Below are 18,832 nucleotides of genomic sequence, written 5' to 3'. Positions count from 1 at the left end.
ATTTTGGGGACAAAGCATTACATTGTTTATCCTCATTCTGACAAAGATTTTACTTACAGTGAAATTGGCATCCTTTCTCCTTGCCCTTTGCCTTTTAATTTAGTCTTTTGTCTTTTGCTATGTCTTTTTTCATTCTTAAGTTTTTATCCTTTTTCCTCCTACCCTCTTCCTCAATTCTCCTACCTCTTCTCCATAGGAGTAATATGAAATGTAGTTTGACCATGATGGATCCTGAACTTACCTAAACTTTAAAGGCTGGTTTTATGGGCCTTTGGTATGATAGGATTTTGTTGACTTTTTTTTTTTAATCTTTTGTTATGGCTACTAAAAATTACATATGTGATTCATATATTTCTTTTATTTTACCATTTTTGCTGAGGTAGAGTTGGCATATAGATGTTGACTTTAACATTTATTAATTTTTAGTTAAGTTTGTCAGTGATTTTTCTCTTATTGTTACTGAATTTTTAATAATCAACTACTGCATTTTCCTGTATCATATTCAGTTGGGCACAGAGTAAGTTCAATGTTTTGGGCTACATTATTTCCCTTTGCATGTGTTAATTGGATCTTACATCATCATTGTCTGCTCTAAATTTGAACTACAATGGGACTTTTTTAATCATAAGAAGGTGTCTGAAAAGAAATCATTTGTATTTGTATCCATGTTTTTCCCCCATTCTGCAGAAGCTGTTTTCCTTGGGTGCAGGAGATAGACAACTGATCCATACTCCTTTACATGATAGTCTTCCTGTAACAGGCACTAGTGTGGCTCTCCTGTTCCAGCAGTTGGGTATGTCTTTTCTCTCATTTTCAATGTCCTCCTGTAGAAACCAAAAAAAAAAAAAAGATTTATTTTTAAGCTCACATCACCTGACATGAATCCAGAGAATAAAAGCAAACTATAAATGCCTTATATGTAAAATGTGTAATTATGTGGGTCTTAATCTTAACTAGTATTCATTTTTGTTTTGTTTTTTTACTTTTAACCCAGGCTCCTTTTGTTCTGGAGTCAATTAGACTTGTGGAAGTAGATCCATTTTCATTATGCTTTAAAAGATGACTTGACAGTATATTTTCTTTTCCTTAGATGAATTGCTTTTGTAGAACCTTGTCAAATGGAACCAAAAGTCCCATCCTTTTCATTGTACCCTCCGTATCAGGACTTTCTCTCTAATTTTCTAGTAATACCTAGGATGAAGAATTGAGGAGAAGACACTATAAAGGGCCCTCTGTATATTGGACAGCTTGTATTTCATTTAAGGAATCATACGACCTAAAAGAGGATGTTTCACTGGTAATTATAGATTTGCTTAGTTTATGTCACCATATTCCTATTATGTTAATATGTGTGCACAAGTTAGTTAGTAGTTTAAAACCTATACATGCTTAAGGTACTCTACAAGAAGATATGTCAAAGAAATAATCAATCCTCCCATGTTTTCTTCCATATGCTACCTCTATAGGTTTTCTTCTTCCTTCCTAATTACAACCTTTAAATAGAATTCGTGCCTCATATTGAATTTACCGAGCATCATAATTCCTCCAGGTGGTAAAGATACCTCGAGACAAGTGCTGGGCATAGAAGCCACAGGGCATAAATCTGCAAAGAAGTAAAAAGCTAACCTTTTCAAACAATATGGCTTCTCTCTCACTTACCAACTTTACATTTCCCTGTATGGCCCCGGAAGATGACTGGTTAGCCAGAGACGGCTAAGATTCCTCAAGGGAGGAACAACCTAAGACAGGCACAGTCGCAGGGGGGCCATCAGGTGAGAAATTGGGGATCAACAGAGGTGAGGCTCAGAACCTCACCCCCCATTTTGAGAGAAAGCTTCTGCATCCGTGGATGTTTTGCTGCCCTTGTCTAGCCTGGATTAATACTTAGTCCATAGGCACACACCTGATCATCTACATTTGCCCTCTTACAGCACTAAAATGTTTTCTACCTTTATCTTGCATCTACCTACCACTTCAGCATTTTATTAAAAATAAAAATAATAATAATAATAATAAAGGGAGAAATGTGGGATCCACATATAAATCAAGTATAAAAATCAAACGAATATTCATATTTGACCTGATTATTTATAGTTCATAATGCGTGATCAAAACTGAAAGTTTCTGTGATGAATGCCCTTGTACTGTTCACCATGTAAGAATTTATTCACTATGTAAGAATTCGTTCACCATGTAAGAACTTGTTCGTTATGCTTCAGAAGATTGGAGACTGACGAGAATTAGGCTTGAGATGGATTAATGATTGTGCATTGAGCATTGACCCCCCTATACAGAATTTTATTGTTGTTAACAACCATTTGATCAATAAATATGAGAGATGCCCTCTCAAAAAAAAAAAAAAAAGAGGATGTTTCAAACCAAGGCTGCCAGAGATTCCCATTTTCTTAACCTTTGTTTTTTTATATATGTCTGTCTGTGCATACAAGTGTCCTACTTTCTTTGATTGAATTCTTGTCATTGTTATCCATCTTTGTCTTTTTCTAATTATATGAAACCTTCCCTTCCCTGGGACTCATATTCTGCTTCTCCATGGAATCCTTAGTTCCTTGCATAAAAATTCTACCCTCTTGTTTTTCTCCTATCTCATGTTGAACTGTGTTTCTTGCTCAGCTCTGTATTTATCACTCCTTTTTCATTAGTGGTCCCATCCTTATTCTCCTGCTGTAACTTCAATCAGTCAAATTTAGAGAACCTCAGAAGAGATTAGTGTAAATATAAGTAGAGTTTTATATTATCTTAATAAAGATAAATTGTGACACTAATACATAAAAATTATGTATCCTTTCTTCTCTTCCCTCCTGAAAGTTTCTACTCACTGAGTTATCTCAGAAAGTACCAACTTAATTAAAGCTATTTTCTTTCTCTCTCCAGTGAACTTCTCTAAAGAATATATTATTGATTAAATGCTCCCTTCACAAATTTTGTAAATAATTTTAGGGGATTTATGAACTATCTGCAGCCTGTCCATGGTCCCTAGTAATCACTGACTTAATTGATTTTAACCAAGCACTAGTCACATAATTTTTTTACATTTTAGAAGGGTCTGTATACCTCTGAAAGGCAATCAAAGCAAAAATTTACCATGAAGAGGAATGGAAGATTATGAAACAAATAAAATAATTGCATATTCCCAAATGCTATCATTAATTTATACTTAATTAGTGTCTTGTAAATCTCATACGCTTTTTAACTTTAACAATGATTTGAGGGGGAGAGGAGAGATTGTCGCTGGCATTTAGTGGCCAGGACCAGGGATGGTAAACATGCTTCATGAATGGTGTATATGCACCAGAAGAATTTTTACCTCAAATACCAGTAGCACTCCCACTGAGAAAAATTGCTGTAGATAAAGTATAAATTAATGAAACCTGGACCTCTCTTCTAGCAGTAGTGGCCATCTATGACATTCAAACTAACCCTCCTAACAATGACTACTAGAAAGTTATATAAATATAAACAACATTTGCTTGAAAGTATTATAGGTAGTAAAGAATTACTAAATCATGGTCCATGAGAAGAAGAAAACCTAGAGAAATGAGCCAGACATTTGGGACAGTTTTTACCAAAACATCTGTTGATCAGTACTAGTGATATTCCATGGGGAAAGGGAAAATTAGAGTTCAGGTTTTACCAAGAGAGATTCCTTTATAAAGCTCTCATACTTTGAGTTGGGACTATAAAGGATCACAGCCTACAAGTGGGGAAATCACAAGTAAACAGGCCTCCTGAGGAACTAAAGTACAGCTTGAAATCATTTAAATTCCTTGAAATGGATTAAGGTGATCCTTGATGCTACTGTCTCTAGCCATATAGTAGAAATTAAAGTAAATCCTCTCTGGAATAAGATAACTGCATTTTAGGACTCTAATATGTCAATAAATTACATTTATGTGTCCAGTGCTTAATCAAAAATAACGAGAAACATGAGGACTAAACCTATGTGAAAGAAATACAAAAGAAACCATAAACAATATAAAAATCCCACAGGAGTGCCAGAAAATAGTCATCAGATTCAGATACTAAAATATGCTTAAAATAGTGAAGGAGATAAACAATCAGGAAGGAGAATTTGATGAGTGTTGTCAGCCAGATGGCAGATTAGGTAGAAGTCCTAGTCCTTGTTCCCCCATAGAAATAATGATTTAGCAATAATACACAAACCAAAATAGCTTTATGAGAATTCTAGAATCTAGTTAAGTTGTAGTACCCTAGATGATGACAGAGCTGAGAACTGCCACACTGAAATGGGTAAAAAGAGTAATTTCATTTACCTGGTTAGTGTCTCCTTCGAGCCAGAACAGCTCAGTGCTGGGAGAGATTGTCCCAGCTTGCAGTTTCTCCTTGGACGAGGGGGAAGCAGAAAAGTGGAATGTGCATCCCATGCTCCAATTTTATAGAGAACTGCCCAATAAACTGATTTCTGTCCCACCCCCTTCAGAGCACTAACATACACAGTATAATTTGGATGGCTGAAGACCACTGAAAACAAAGAGTGAGGGGGGAAAATATTGGCAAAATATGAAGGAATTGTAACTTTTCATTCACTGGTAATGTGAGTGGAACAACTACCTTGGAACACAGTTTGATTTTTTTAATAAATGTTGAATTAATCCAGCTATTCTACTCTTAGGTATTTTTCTAAGGAAAATGATAGCATTCTCTATAAAAATACTTGTATGCAAATGTTCACATCCATATATTTATAATAGTAAGAAACTGGGAACAAGCCCTATATCTTTCAGTGACAATGGATAATGGTGATGGAAATGGATAAATAATCGGTGGTATATCTATACATTGGAATACTACCAAGCAATATAAAGTAATAATTATTGGTACATGCTAGAGCATGGACTAATCTCAAAATAATTATGCTGAAAAAAGCAGACAAAAAAGAATGCCTACTATATGATTTGAGTTCTCTAAAGTTCTAGAAAATGCAATCTAATCTATGATGACAAAACAGGTTACTGGTTGCCATGGGGTTGGGATGGAAAGGACTATAAAAGGACATAGGGCAACACTGGGATGTTTGTGTTCATTATCTTATTTGTGGTTATGGTTTTACAGGTATATACATATGTCAAAAATATATCAGATTCTTCAAGTAAATTGAAAACATACATTCATATAAAATTTTGTACATGAGTATTCATAGTGGAATAATTCATAATAGCTAAGAAATGAAAACAACCCAAATTTCCATCAACTTGTGAATGGATAAACAAAATGTGTTATAGCTACATACTGGAATGTGTTCAGCCATTAAAAAGAATGAAGTATTGATATATGCTATGTGTGGACAAATCTTGGAAATACTATGCTAAATGAAAGAAGCCAGACACAAAGGGTCACATATTGTATGTTTCTATTTATATGAGTGTCCAATCCATAGAGTCACAAAATAGATTAGTGGTTGCCATGAGCTGGGGGGACGAGGCAATGTAAAGTGACTACTAATGAATATGGGTTTTCTCTTCAGGTAATGAAATTTTGAAGTTGAACATTGGTGCTGTTTTTAAAACCGGTGATTATACTAAAAACCACTGACTTATACACTTTAAAAGGATACATTTTATGGTATGTGAATTATAGCTCAAAAAAGAGAAAACTATTAGAATTTTGTCAAAAGAACTCAAGAGCCATCTTGAAGAGGTTTGCAGCTGATCTAAGATGAAACAATTTGAGTTTCAAAAATGATGATAATTGCAATTGGTTGAAACCCAGCAAATATTTTTAAATCTGTGAATTCATAATAATATTAAATTAAAAAATTATTACCTCAGAATATAACAGGGAACCAATTTATTATCTTGAAAACTTACCAGTGAAGGAAAGAAATCAAGCATTTATTCTGCTTTGGCTATATTAACTATAATACAGAGTAGCCCTATAGTGGATGAGGGGAATTGTCTCTTTTTAAAAGTATTCTACAGATAAGTGAAAAAGAAACTGAAATAGAACATAATCATTTTTAGAACCCTCAGTAAATGAAGATTGAACCATCAACAGCTATCATCACAAGAAAAGCAAGTACATGTTATATGCCAAGCCTTGCCAAACACTACCTGTAGTTTTGCCAGTGGAATTAAGTCTGAATCTGATCATACAAAATACAGAAGAGAGAGGAACACATCCAAATGCATCGAGAGACTGTAATTGTCAAAATCCAGGCTTTCTGAAATGATCAGTCAGATGTCCCAGATTCTTAAACAAAATATATACATATTTTTTATTAAGGCATTATTGATATACACTCTTATGAAGCTTTCACATGAAAAACAATGCGGTTACTACATTCACCCATGTTACCGAGTCCCCACACACCCCATTGCAGTCACTGTCCCATCAGTGTAGTAACATGCCACAGAGTTACTATTTGCCTTCTCTGTGCTACGCTGTCTTCCCCTTGATCCCCCCCACACACCATCTGTGCCAATCATAATACCCCTCAATCCCCTCCTCCCTCCGTCCCCACCCACCCTCCCCGACCCCTCCCCTATGGTAACCGCTCGTCCCTTCTTGGAGTCTGTGAGTCTGCTGCTGTTTTGTTCCTTAAGTTTTGCTTCGTTGTTATACTCCACAAATGAGGGAAATCATTTGGTACTTGTCCTTCTCCCCCTGGCTTATTTCACTGAATGTAATATCCTCCAGCTCCATCCATGTTCTTGCAAATGGTAGGATATGTTTCTTTCTTATGGCTGAATAATATTCCATTTTGTATATGTACCACCTCTTCTTTATCTATTCATCTGCTGATGGACAGTTAGGTTGCTTCCATATCTTGGCTACTGTAAATAGTACTGCGATAAACATAGGGATGCATGTCTTTTTTTATTCTGAGAACTTGTATTCTTTGGGTAAATGCCTAGGAGTGGAATTTGTGGCTAAAATGGTATTTATATTTTTAGTTTTTTGAGGAACCTCCATATTGCTTTTCACAATGGTTGAACTAATTTACATTCAACCAGCAGTGTAGGAGGGTTTCCCTTTCTCCACATCCTCACCAGCATTTGTAGGAGGGTTTCCCTTTCTCCACATCCTCACCAGCATTTGTTGTTCTTAGACTTTTCGATGCTGGCCATCCTAACTGGTGTGACGTGATATCTCATTGTGGTTTTTATTTGCTTTTCCCTGATGATTAGTGATTAGGAGCATCTTTTCATGTGCCTTTTGGCCATCTGAATTTCTTCTTTGGAGAATTGTCTCTTCATATCCTCCACCCATTTTTTTAATCAGGTTATTTGCTTTTAGGTTGTTGAGGTATGTGAGTTCTTTATATATTTTGGATGTTATGCCATTTACAAATATATTCTCCCATACTGTAGGATGCCCTTTTGTTCTGCTGATAGTGTCCTTTGCTGTACAGAAGCTTTTTCGTTTGATGTAGTCCATGTGTTCATTTTTGCTTTTGTTTCCATTTCCATAAGAGATGCGTTCAGGAAGAAGTTGCTCATGTTTATATTCAAGAGTTTTGCCTATGTTTTCTTCTAAGAGTTTTATGGTTTCATGACTTACATTCAGGTCTTTGATCCATTCTGAGTTTACTTTTGTGTATGCAGTTAGACAATAATCCAGTTTCATTCTCTTGCATGTAGCTGTCCAGTTAAACAAATATATTTTAAGGACAGGAAAGGAAAAGAATGGAGGAGGAACCTCTAAATTAGAATAGGTTTAAAACATATCCCATTTTTAATATGATCTGATTGAATCATGTCTAGCAGTGCACATTTTGGTGATAAAACTGTAGAAAAAAAATCAGAAAAATGGTTAATAGAAAAGTCAGAATAATGATTATTTATGGCTGTAGAGTGGTGATTGTGTTTGGGGGCACATGGAAGAATCTTTTCTAGGGTTGCTGGCAAAGTTCTCCTTCTTGACCTAGTTATGACCTAGGTAGTGCTTGTAAGATAATTCAGTAAGCCATTCATTTGATTTGTATGGTTTTGTACATATGTGTTTTATCTTACAATAAAAATATTTTTAAAACATGCAATTTTTTAACTCTTTATATGTGTGTACCTAACTTCTTATCTTTAAAATGTACACTATTGGAATAAATTAGGGATTTTTTTTCCTTCTCAGATAACAGTTAAATCCAGAGCTGTACAGGGCTGGTATTTTGATTCCCAGATATCTTGAGGGATGGTATAGAAATTCTACTGTATGCTTTTTTTCCTTTTTATTAATAAGGAATTTTCCTTTACTAAACTGCACTCTTAGAACTGCCTTGTCTTATTGCTCTTTGTGTCCTCTGTATCTGACATAGTGATTTGGGTGCAGAAGGCATCAATGTTTATTGAATAACTGAATGACTACACTAGCCATGAAGGAAATGGCAGTCATATCTCAGTAGATGTTCTGTGTATGCATGAAATGTGCCAGAACACATGAAGATTAGTCACCTGAAGATCAAATTTCATTGTTTTACTCGCTAATATTTTCAGCTTAATTATCTTTTGCTTACATATTGAAAATTTACTTGTTTCAGGGAAAGAATAAGGCAAAGATAAGAAAGGAAAGGAGAAAGATGCCTCTAAAACAGCACTATATGCAGAGTTGTAGTTTTCAGAGCATGTGGTACTGATAACTCTTATCAGCAGCCATTTTGGTTGGACCGTTGTTGTAGGCCAATATTAGACCATTATCAGAGTTCACTACCTAAGTTGGGGGTGGGCTGGTGATGGTGGATTTTACAAAGCACAGACAGGAAACAGATAAGACTGGAAGATTCTTTTGTAGCCTTGACTAGTTTTCCTGTGAACAGTCTAAATGTAATGACAGCATTTCCTTGGTTCTTCTCTTCAAGGATTGTTATGATAATGAATTTGTTTTTCACAGTTGGAGAGGCCTCTGTGTTTGCCTGAAGTAATTATGTGGTTTCTGCCTCAGTCACCTCATTCCCCATAGTTTCCGATTAATCCCCTTCATCTCTTGCCATCTTTTTTGTTTGTTTCCTACTGTAGTCCATGTGAACAGCCTTTGTTTACCTGAAGATTTATGTCTTAAGTGTGAAAAAGTAGTTTTTAAATGTTAATAATAAGATTGTATTCACAGGAACTAGTTTTTATAGTCTGTCTGATTTTTTACTCTAATCCACAACTGTTTAACGGTTTAATTCATGTGAAATTCACATATGTGTTTTCATATCCGTTCACCTGAAATTTGAATTTTAGCTGCAAACACATTAGTATTAGAATATTTATTCCCCATTTATTACAATATACTATTTATTAGACATTTTTTAAGTCGCAGACTAAAGTGATCTTGGGCCTTCAGCTATTGTCAGTCTGTCCATAGTTAAACAACAGTAGTCCTGTATCAGCTGCATTTGTGCTTTTTACCCAGCTTTATTGAGATATTATTGACATATAACATAAGTAAATTTGTAGTTCTCAGTGTGGTGAATTGATGCATGTATATATTGCAAAACAATTACCATGGGAAGGTTGGTTAATACCTCCATCCCTTCACGTAATTATCACTTTTTGTTTGTGTGCTGAAAACATTTAAGATCTACTGTTAACAACTTTCAAATATATAATAGTATTGTTAGTTATAGTCACCATGCTGAACATTAATCTCCAGAATTTGTTCATTTTAAACATGGAATTTGTACCCTATGACCAACATCTCCCTATTTCCCCTACTCCTTGGTGCCTGGCAACCACCATTCTACTCTATTTTTGAGATCTCAGCTTTTTTAGATTCCACATAAAAGTGAAAACATTGAGTATTGGTCTCTCTCTAACTTGTTTCACTGAATAGAATGCCTTCAACATCTATCCCTGTTGTCACAAAAGCAGGTGTTCCTTCTTTTTTATGGCTGAATAATATTCCATAAATGTGTATACACACCACATTTTCTTTATCCATTCATCATCCATTGCTGGGCACTTAGGTTGTCTCCTTGTCGTGGCTATTGTGAATAATGCTGCAGTAAACACAAGAGTATAGATACCTCTTCAAGATAGTGATTTCATTTCCCTTGAATATATTCTCAGAAGTGGGATTCCAGGATCATATGATAGCTCTATTTTTTTTTTCTTTTGAGGAACCACTGTAACTTTTCTATATTGGCTGCACCAATTTACATTCCTACCAATAGTGCACAGCCTCACCAACACTTGTTATCTCTTGTCTTTTTGATAATGATCATTCTAACAGAGGTTAGATAATATATGACTGTGATTTTGATTTGCATTTCCCTGATGATTAGTGATGTTGAGCATCTTTTTTCTTATACTTGTTGGCATTTGTATGTCTTCTTTGAAAAAGAAGTCCTTTGCCCATTTTTTATCAAATTTATTTTTGCTATTAAGTTATATGAGTTCCTTACATATTTGGATCTCAATCCCTTATCAGGTTAGATGGTTTGCATGTTTTCTCCTATTCTGAAAGTTTCCTTTTCATTTTACAGATTGTTTCTTCTGCTGTGGAGAAACTTATAGTTTGATGTAGTCCCACTTTTTTTATTTTTGTTTTTGTCAAAATCTGATGTGACATCCAAAAAACCATTGCCAAGACCAATGTCAAGGAGCTTTTTTCCTATATTTTCTTCTAGTAGTTTTGTAGTTTTGCTTCTTACATTTACATGTTTAGTCATTTTGAATTATTTTTTGTGAGTGATGTGAGATAGGGGTCCAATTTCATTCTTTTGCATGTGAATATCCTGTTTTCCCTGCAACATTTATTAGAGAGACTATCCTTTCTCCATTGAATATTCTTGGTTCTTTAAGCAAATATTGGTTGACTGTATATATGTGAGTTTATTTCTATGTTCTCAATTCTATTCCATTGATTAGTGTGTGTGTTTTTATGCCAGTACCATACTGTTCTGATTACTAAAGACTTACTGTATACTTTGAAACCAGGAATTGTGATATTTCCTATTTTGTTCTTTCTCAGGATTGCTTTGCCTGTTTGGGGTCTTTTATGGTTCCATGTGTATTTTTAAATTTTTTCCCGTATCTTTGAAAATGTCATCAGAATTTTGATAGAGATTACATTGCATCCATAAATAGTTTTAGGTAATATGTACATTTTAACAAAATTTTATCTGAACATGGGATATCTTTCCATTTATTTGTTTCTTCTTCATTGTCTTTCATTAAATCTTGTTTTTAACATTGCAGATCTTTCACCTTCTTTGGTTTAATTTATTCCTAAATATTTTATTAATTTTTATACTATTGTAAATGAGAGTGTTTTATTTTTTTGGATACTTCATTGTTAATATATAGAAACACAACTTATTTTTGTATGTTGATTTTGTATTCTGCAACTTTACTGAATTTGTTTATTAGTTCTAACTACTTTGTGGTAGAATCTTTAGGATTATCTCTGTATATGATCATATCATCTGCAAAGATGATTTTACTTCTTCCTTTCCAATTTGGGTGCTTTGTATTTCCTTTTCTTATCTAATTTCTCTAAGACCTCTAGTACTGTTTTGAATAAGAGTGGTAAGAGTGGGCACCCTTGTCTTGTCTCTGATGGTAATAGGAAAGCTTTTAACTTTTCACAATTAAGATGTTAGCTGTGGGCTTGTCAAACGTAACATTTAACATGTTGGAGTATGTTCCTTCTATACCCAATTTGTTGAGTTTTTATCATGACAAGTTGAATTTTGTCAAATGCTTTTTCTACGTCTATTGATATGATCACTTGTTTTATTTTATCTTTCATTCTACTAACATGATGTATCACATTGATTGATGTATGTTGAGCCTTCCTTGCATCACAGGAGTAAAACCCACTTGATCATTGTGTATGATCCTTCTAACATGCTGTTGAATTCAATTTGCTGGTATTTTATTGAGATTTTTTGCCTCTATTTTCATCAGGGATATTGACCTATAGTTGTTTTTCTTATAGTGTCCTTATATGGCTTTGTTATCAGGGTAATTTTGGCCTTGCAAAATTAGTTTGGAAGTGTTTCCTTTTCTTCAGTTTTCTGGAAGAGAATGAGTGGTATCAATTTTTCTTTACATGTTTGGTAGAATTCATCAGTGAAAACAATCTGAGCCAGGATTTTTCTCTGTTGGGAAGTTTTGATTACTGTTTCAATCTTTTTACCCATTATTGGTCTGTTTGAAATTTCTTCTTTCCTCATGATTCAGTTTTGGTATAAACTTTTTTATATGCATACTTTCTTTTTGCTTACTCATATTTACTTTGTCCAGGTTTTCATTAACTGTTATTAAGTCAATATTTTTGTGTTGATTATCTCTAAAGATAAATATAGGTTTTTAAAAACATATTAGAATTAATAGTTTTTTCTTTGGTTTACTTACAAACATCATTTATACTTTGTACATAAGAACCTTAAATGTTCATTGTAGCTGTAACTTGCTATTCAGAAAGTTTTTCTGTTTTTAAATACTTTAATGGATAACTTTTGGTACTCTTTCATTTGTCTTCCCTTGGAAAAACTTTTGTGTGTTGTGCTATATAATTATTCTTGAAGTGATATTAACTTTTAAAAGTATAAAAATAAGGTATATTCCTGAAATAAAAAGATGAAAGGTGCCAGAGAAAATAATAAAGGTTTAAGTTCGGCAAAATTGTTCTCTTTAAAGTTAACACTTTAAGAAGAATATGTTGATTGGTAAATTTATGAACTTCATGATTAATGTATCAGTTACAGAATGATTTTTGTTCTTTTACCTTAAATAATCAAAAACCACTGCCTTGTATCATGCTTCTGTTTTCACTCAGTTTTCCCATCTATTCATATATTAGTATTGCTTGTTTTAGTCTTATTCTTAATTATAATGGAAAAAAGTCAAGTAACCATTTTCTTTCTCAATGTATGTAGTTAAAAAGATAGCTGGAGAATTTGAGTGAACAACAATTAGACCCTTACTATGAATGACATATTGTGCTCTATATGGAAAAGGAAGAAATAAGAAATTTAGTGTTTTACTATAACTATATATATATATGATAAATCATTTTTTGACAGTTTGAATATCAGCTCTTTTCCTTGGGGATTTGAAACAAATCTTCTCACTATCTGTACTTTTGGGAAGAAACTGTTTGCCATGTGTACTCTGCTAAGGAGGCCTAAAGATCTATAGGGAAGACTATTCCAGTTTAATTTTTTGTAATAAATAACACAAAGAATAAAGTCCTTATAATGCCCATCTGAAGAAGTATATTTTTTCATTAAATGTTAGAAAGCCATTACCATACTCCAGGTCCTATGCAGGAACAAACAGGGATACAAAGAAAAACATCACAGCCCTTATCCCAGATATACTTTTAGCCTACTGGAGAAAAAAATATCTTTTTTAATTATAGTACAGTATAATTAGTACAATAATAGAGATACCGAAAGCTAACCATTACTAGCTAGAAAAGAGAAAGAAGGGCATTCCAAACAGGAAGAACATAAACAATGTCATAGAGCCATAAAAGGCCTTCATGAAATAATAAGTTTGGAGAAGCTTGATCATAGGGTTTTAGGAAGTAGTTAGAATACAATCAGGAAATTGATTACTTTTCTTTTCAAAATTAAAGATTAAATATCTATGCACATTTTGTACAGAAAACTGTTTTTTTCCCTTCATCTGTATTTTTTTTTTTCAGAAATGAAGGCATTTTATTGTCTTTAAAACCAATCATCAACATGGTAATGATCATCATCAAATATTTCTTGTGTTCCCTGAGGACACAATTATAATTTGGTCTCTAGCAGAAATTTTTTTTTTTTTTTGAGAGGGCATTTCTCATATGTATTGATCAAATGGTTGTTAACAACAATAAAATTCTGTATAGGGGAGTCAATGCTCAATGCACAATCATTAATCCACCCCAAGCCTAATTCTCGTCAGTCTCCAATCTTCTGAAGCATAATAAACAAGTTCTTACATGGTGAACAGCACAAGGGCAGTCATCACAGAAACTTTCGGTTTTGATCATGCATTATGAACTATAAACAATCAGGTGAAATATGAATATTTGATTTTTATACTTGATTTATATGTGGATCCCACATTTCTCCCTTTATTATTATTATTATTATTTTTATTTTTAATAAAATGCTGAAGTGGTAGGTAGATGCAAGATAAAGGTAGAAAACATAGTTTAGTGTTGTAAGAGAGCAAATGTAGATGATCAGGTGTGTGCCTGTAGACTATGTGTTAATCCAAGGGCATTAAAACATCCACGGATGCAGATTTCTCTCAAAACAGGGGGGGTGAGGTTCTAAGCCTCACCACTGTTGATCCCCAATTTCTCACCTGATGGCCCCCCTGCGACTGTGCCTGTCTTAGGTTGTTCCTCCCTTGAGGAATCTTACCCATCTCTGGCTAACCGGTCATCTTCCGGGGCCATACAGGGAGATGTAAAGTTGGTAAGTGAGAGAGAAGCCATATTGTTTGAAAAGGTTAGCTTTTTACTTCTTTGCAGATTTATGCCCTGTGGCTTCTACGCCCAGCATTTGTCTTGAGGTATCTTTACCACTTGGAGGAATTATGATACTCGGTAAATTCTATATGAGGCACGAATTCTATTTAAGGGTTGTAACTAGGAAGGAAGAAGAAAAGCTATAGAGGTAGCAGATGGAAGAAAACATGGGAAGATTGATTATTTCTTTGACATATCTTCTTGTAGAGTAACTTAAGCATGTATAGGTTTTAAACTACTAATTAAATGGTGCACACACATTAACATAATAGGAATACAGTTACATAACCAAAGCAGACCTATAATTACCAGCCATCTCCAGTGAAACCAAGAAAACCGGTTAGGCACCTTAGGCATTTGTGAAAACTTATCTATGATATGGTGGGTATTGTCCAACTGAACTTGAACAGTTGGAGAGAAATCAGACAAATTAAAACAACCCATTCCTGGGGACTGTTCACATCCCATATGTTCTTTTAACAGTAGATAGTCTGTAGTTGTAAGATTTTGGAGCGCTACAATTTGCACTTCCCCTAATTCTTGGTTGAGTTCCAACAGTATAGATCCAGTCAAATTTGTTGTTTTACTGAAAGCACAGGCCAGCTTAGATATCTCCTTCTTCATTCCAATGGCAGAAAACTGTTTTTTGTTATATGTCTTGGTGTTGTCCACATTGGGTCTCTTGTGTTGGGAGTTCTCTGGGCTTCCATGATCTGAGAGACTATTTCCTCCCCCAGTTTGGGGAAGTTTTCAGCAATTATTTCTTCAAAGACATTTTCTATCCCTTTTTCTCTCTCTTCTTCTTCTGGTACTCCTATAATGTGAATATTGTTCCATTTGGATTGGTCACACAGTTCTCTTAATGTTCTTTCATTCCTGAAGATCCTTTTATCTCTCTCTGCCTCAGCTTCTCTGTGTTCCTGTTCCCTGATTTCTATTCCATTAATGACCTCTTGCACCTTATCCAGTCTGCTCTTAAGTCCTTCCAGAGATTGTTTTATTTCTGTATTCTCCCTCCCAGCTTGATCCTTCAGCTCTTGCATATTTCTCTGCAGGTCCATCAGCATGGTAATGACCTTTATTTTGAGTTCTTTTTCAGGAAGGTTGGTTAAATCTATCTCCCCAGGCCCTCTCTCAGGGTTGTCTGGGTAATTCTGGACTAGACCAAATTCTTCTTGCTTTTCATGGCGATAGAGGTAGCTGTAGGCAGGTGGCTCGTGTTTCAGCTGGGAGAACAAAGTCCTTTCCTGCTTATTGGTTACCTTTCCCTTCTCCACTGCCTGTGTCAGTTACCTGCACACCTGGAGCAGCCTCTGGATTAATCCTCTAAGCTGCTGTGGGCGGGGTTGCCATCAGGGTAGCCCAGAGCCCTGCAGGGAGTGGCAGGCGTGCTGCTTCGCACCTTGCCCTGGTTTCCTCTGCCTGCGCCAGGCAGCTGCGCACCAGTGGCAGCCTCTGTGTCTGGCCTGGGCAGCTGAATGCCAGGAGGAGATTCTGGGCAGTTGCTGTGGGCACAGCCGCTCTCCAGCTGCTCCACCTCTGTGGGTGGGTGCGGCCGCTCTGCTGCTGTGAGTGCGCACGGCTGCTCTCCGGCTGCTACACTGCCGCTGGCGCATGTGGCCACTCTCCGGCTGTTTGGCCGCTGTGTTGGGGCCACTCTGGCCAGGGGAATGACTGGCAGGCTGCCTATCACCGTGAAGGGCTTCAGGGGTGCATTGCCACCCAGGAAATGGGGCGCCCAAAGTTCCTCACAATTCCCAGTCTGCTGGGTTGAGTGTGCTGGGATACTTCCAGCCAGCTGTGAGGCCCCTGTCCCTTTAAGACTTTCAAAAAGCACTCGCTTTTCTTTTGTCCCAGGGGAACTGGTTGCGGGGACCTGCTCAAAGATTTTACTTTTCCATTTCTCTAATGTCCAGTACATCCTGCAATGTGTGTCTGCACTCCTGGTGCGGATTACTAGAGCTAGTTATTTAGCAATCCTGTGCTTCCACTCCCTTCCCACTCTGACTCCTTTCCTCCTGCGAGGGAGCTGGGGTGGGGGAGGTGTTCAAGCCCACCAGGCCACGGCTTGTATCTTACCCCCTTCGTGAGGTGCTGAGTTCTCACAGATGTAGGTGTAGCCTGACTCTTGTACTGCATCCACTGATCTCTCTTTTAGGAATAGTTGTATTTGTTGTATTTTCAAAAATATATATGGTTTTGGGAGGAGATTTCCGCTGCCCTACTCAGGCCACCACCTTGGTTCCTCCTCCAGAAAACTGCTTTTAAAATACCAAAGACTGAGAGTCATTGACCGATTGAGTGTTTGCTGACTAGTGTACTTCCCTTGCTAGACTTACACATAAAGTATGTAGCTGCTACATGATAGAATTTGAGGACAATTCAGAACAAACCCTGGTTCAAAACTTTTTCATTTTCTTTATGATGCTTAAATGCTACATATGAAATAGCTGTCTCTGTTTTTGTATTATCATCCTTTAATGAATGCAAATGCTCTAAGGCAAGACAGCCATTAAGTGTTACCCTTCATTGTTACACAGTTCTCTTCTCTAAAATGTCATTTTGCTCTTTCAGGACTCAGAATGGAGATTGATACTCAGATAAAAAGTGGCTACTCCAACATTTAAGTATCCAACTTACAAATAGGGTGGGAAATAAATTGCCCTCTTTCTGTGCTCTGTAGCATTTTGTACATATCTCTATTCTGCTGTCTCTTAACTATTTGTTTGCTAACCTGCCATTTTCACTGAACTGTAAACTCCTATATGCCTGCCTCAGATTTCTTACATCCATCTCTAGAGTTTAGAAGTTTCTTATATATCTCAGCAGCTTAGTAGAGGTTATTCCCAGCCCAGAGCAAATAACCTTTGAAGCTGAAATCAGTCAAACGGAGAAATAAAGTGGGAGAAACCTGTTTATTGCTTACAAGCAGTCATCCACTTCTGCTCACCCAAGTATCTCACAGCTTGGCTGCATAAAAAGAGACCCCACCAAACCTCTCCAGTCCAGATATGCCTTTGCTCCCCCTAACTGTTGTAATCACCTATTGGTATGGAGATGGACTGCTTCTCTCCACCCCTTGTAAACACCTATGGATATGGAGATGCACTAAGGCCAGGCAAGAGATTCTGTAAATACTACAGTTTTACCCACAGCCCACCCCTCCAGAAATCTTGCTTCACAATCTATTAATCCCCATCTTCTTCAGTGGCCCCAGTGTGAGAAAACTACAGTGTGTGAGCACTGTAACCAGACTAAGAAAATACAGTAACAACAGCAATAAAATCATGAATATCCTCAAGCCAGAGGATTCAGTTAGGTTCAAAGTCCTATGCAGATTAAGTCCATAGCTTGCCCATTCCATAGGTGGCCAATAGCTGAATGGGTAGGGAGTTCAGAGCAATCATCGTGCAGCAGCTGCAGCCACGGGATGGATCCACACCACAGGGACTACAGAAGAAAATAACCTTAAGAACAGTAAGATACATATTTTAATGACACCACCATAGGCATATCTTGTCCATCCTACCATTCTGCCACTAGGTAGGATGCATGCAAGAGAGTGGTCCTGTAATAGGACAGTGGCAAGAATGGGATCTCATCCTGGTCTAGTATACCAGAACTTCAACTTCCTCTCTGTGGGAGTTAAAGTTGGGTGCAAATATACGGATACAGGAGGTACATGCACTGACCATAAAGATAAAACAAATCTGTAAGATGCTCTTACTTCCTGGACATTTTGGATACACTAACATGATCTTTGGGGGTCATTCTGCTATTACTCCAGGAACAAACAGGGGGCCAGCTTCCAGGCCTTTTCCCCAAGGTGCCAGAAGGGCCAGCCATCACTGGTCCATGTGTTGAAATGTCCAGGACCATGTCTACTCAACAGTCTCCAGGGTTTAACAGAGTTGTGGCTGGCAGCAGGATGTTACTCTGCTGGCCATATTCTGGCTTCAATAACTCCTCTTTGGTTTGCACATACAGTTGTATAGGAGAGGCAGCAATGTCTGTTACCATGTCCACAGGGCTCAATGCTTCTTTTCACGGCTTCTCATTCAAACATCATAGCTCTTTCCGTAAGTGCACTGACCAGCCCCATAGACTATTGGTGTCCAACTTCAGGCCAGATTTCAACAAACCATTGTACCTCTCAATCATTCCTGCCCCAGTAGGGTTATATGGTACATGAAACTTCCACTTTATTCCTAATTGCTGCACCCATTTTGGTAACACATGTCCAGTAAAGTGGGTCCTTGATTGTTCTCAATCACCTGTGGCCAGCCATAGGCTGCAAAGAGACGCTCTAGGTTGCAAAGAGACGCTCTAGGTCCCTTTTGGCCATTTGCTGATCTGCACAACATGCAAAAAAAAAGCAACCAATGGTCCAGTAGTTGTG

The 18,832-nt window shown here is 36.5% G+C and overlaps 1 protein-coding gene across 4 annotated transcripts in view; it reads left to right on the top strand.

Annotated features, from left to right (window-relative positions):
• The window catches only part of SBF2 (SET binding factor 2), a 555,796-nt gene that overhangs the window by 297,588 nt on the left and 239,376 nt on the right, over positions 1-18,832 (top strand). For all 4 annotated transcript variants that reach the window (XM_037026339.2, XM_037026341.2, XM_037026338.2 and 1 more), the window contains one exon: positions 688-793. In XM_037026339.2, the coding sequence (XP_036882234.2) occupies positions 688-793 (106 nt within the window). The remainder of the gene's footprint in view (positions 1-687; positions 794-18,832) is intronic.

Source organism: Manis javanica, chromosome 11 (genome assembly GCF_040802235.1).
Source record: "Manis javanica isolate MJ-LG chromosome 11, MJ_LKY, whole genome shotgun sequence".
Taxonomy (NCBI): Eukaryota; Metazoa; Chordata; class Mammalia; order Pholidota; family Manidae; genus Manis; species Manis javanica.
This window is presented reverse-complemented; position numbering and strand designations above follow the sequence as displayed.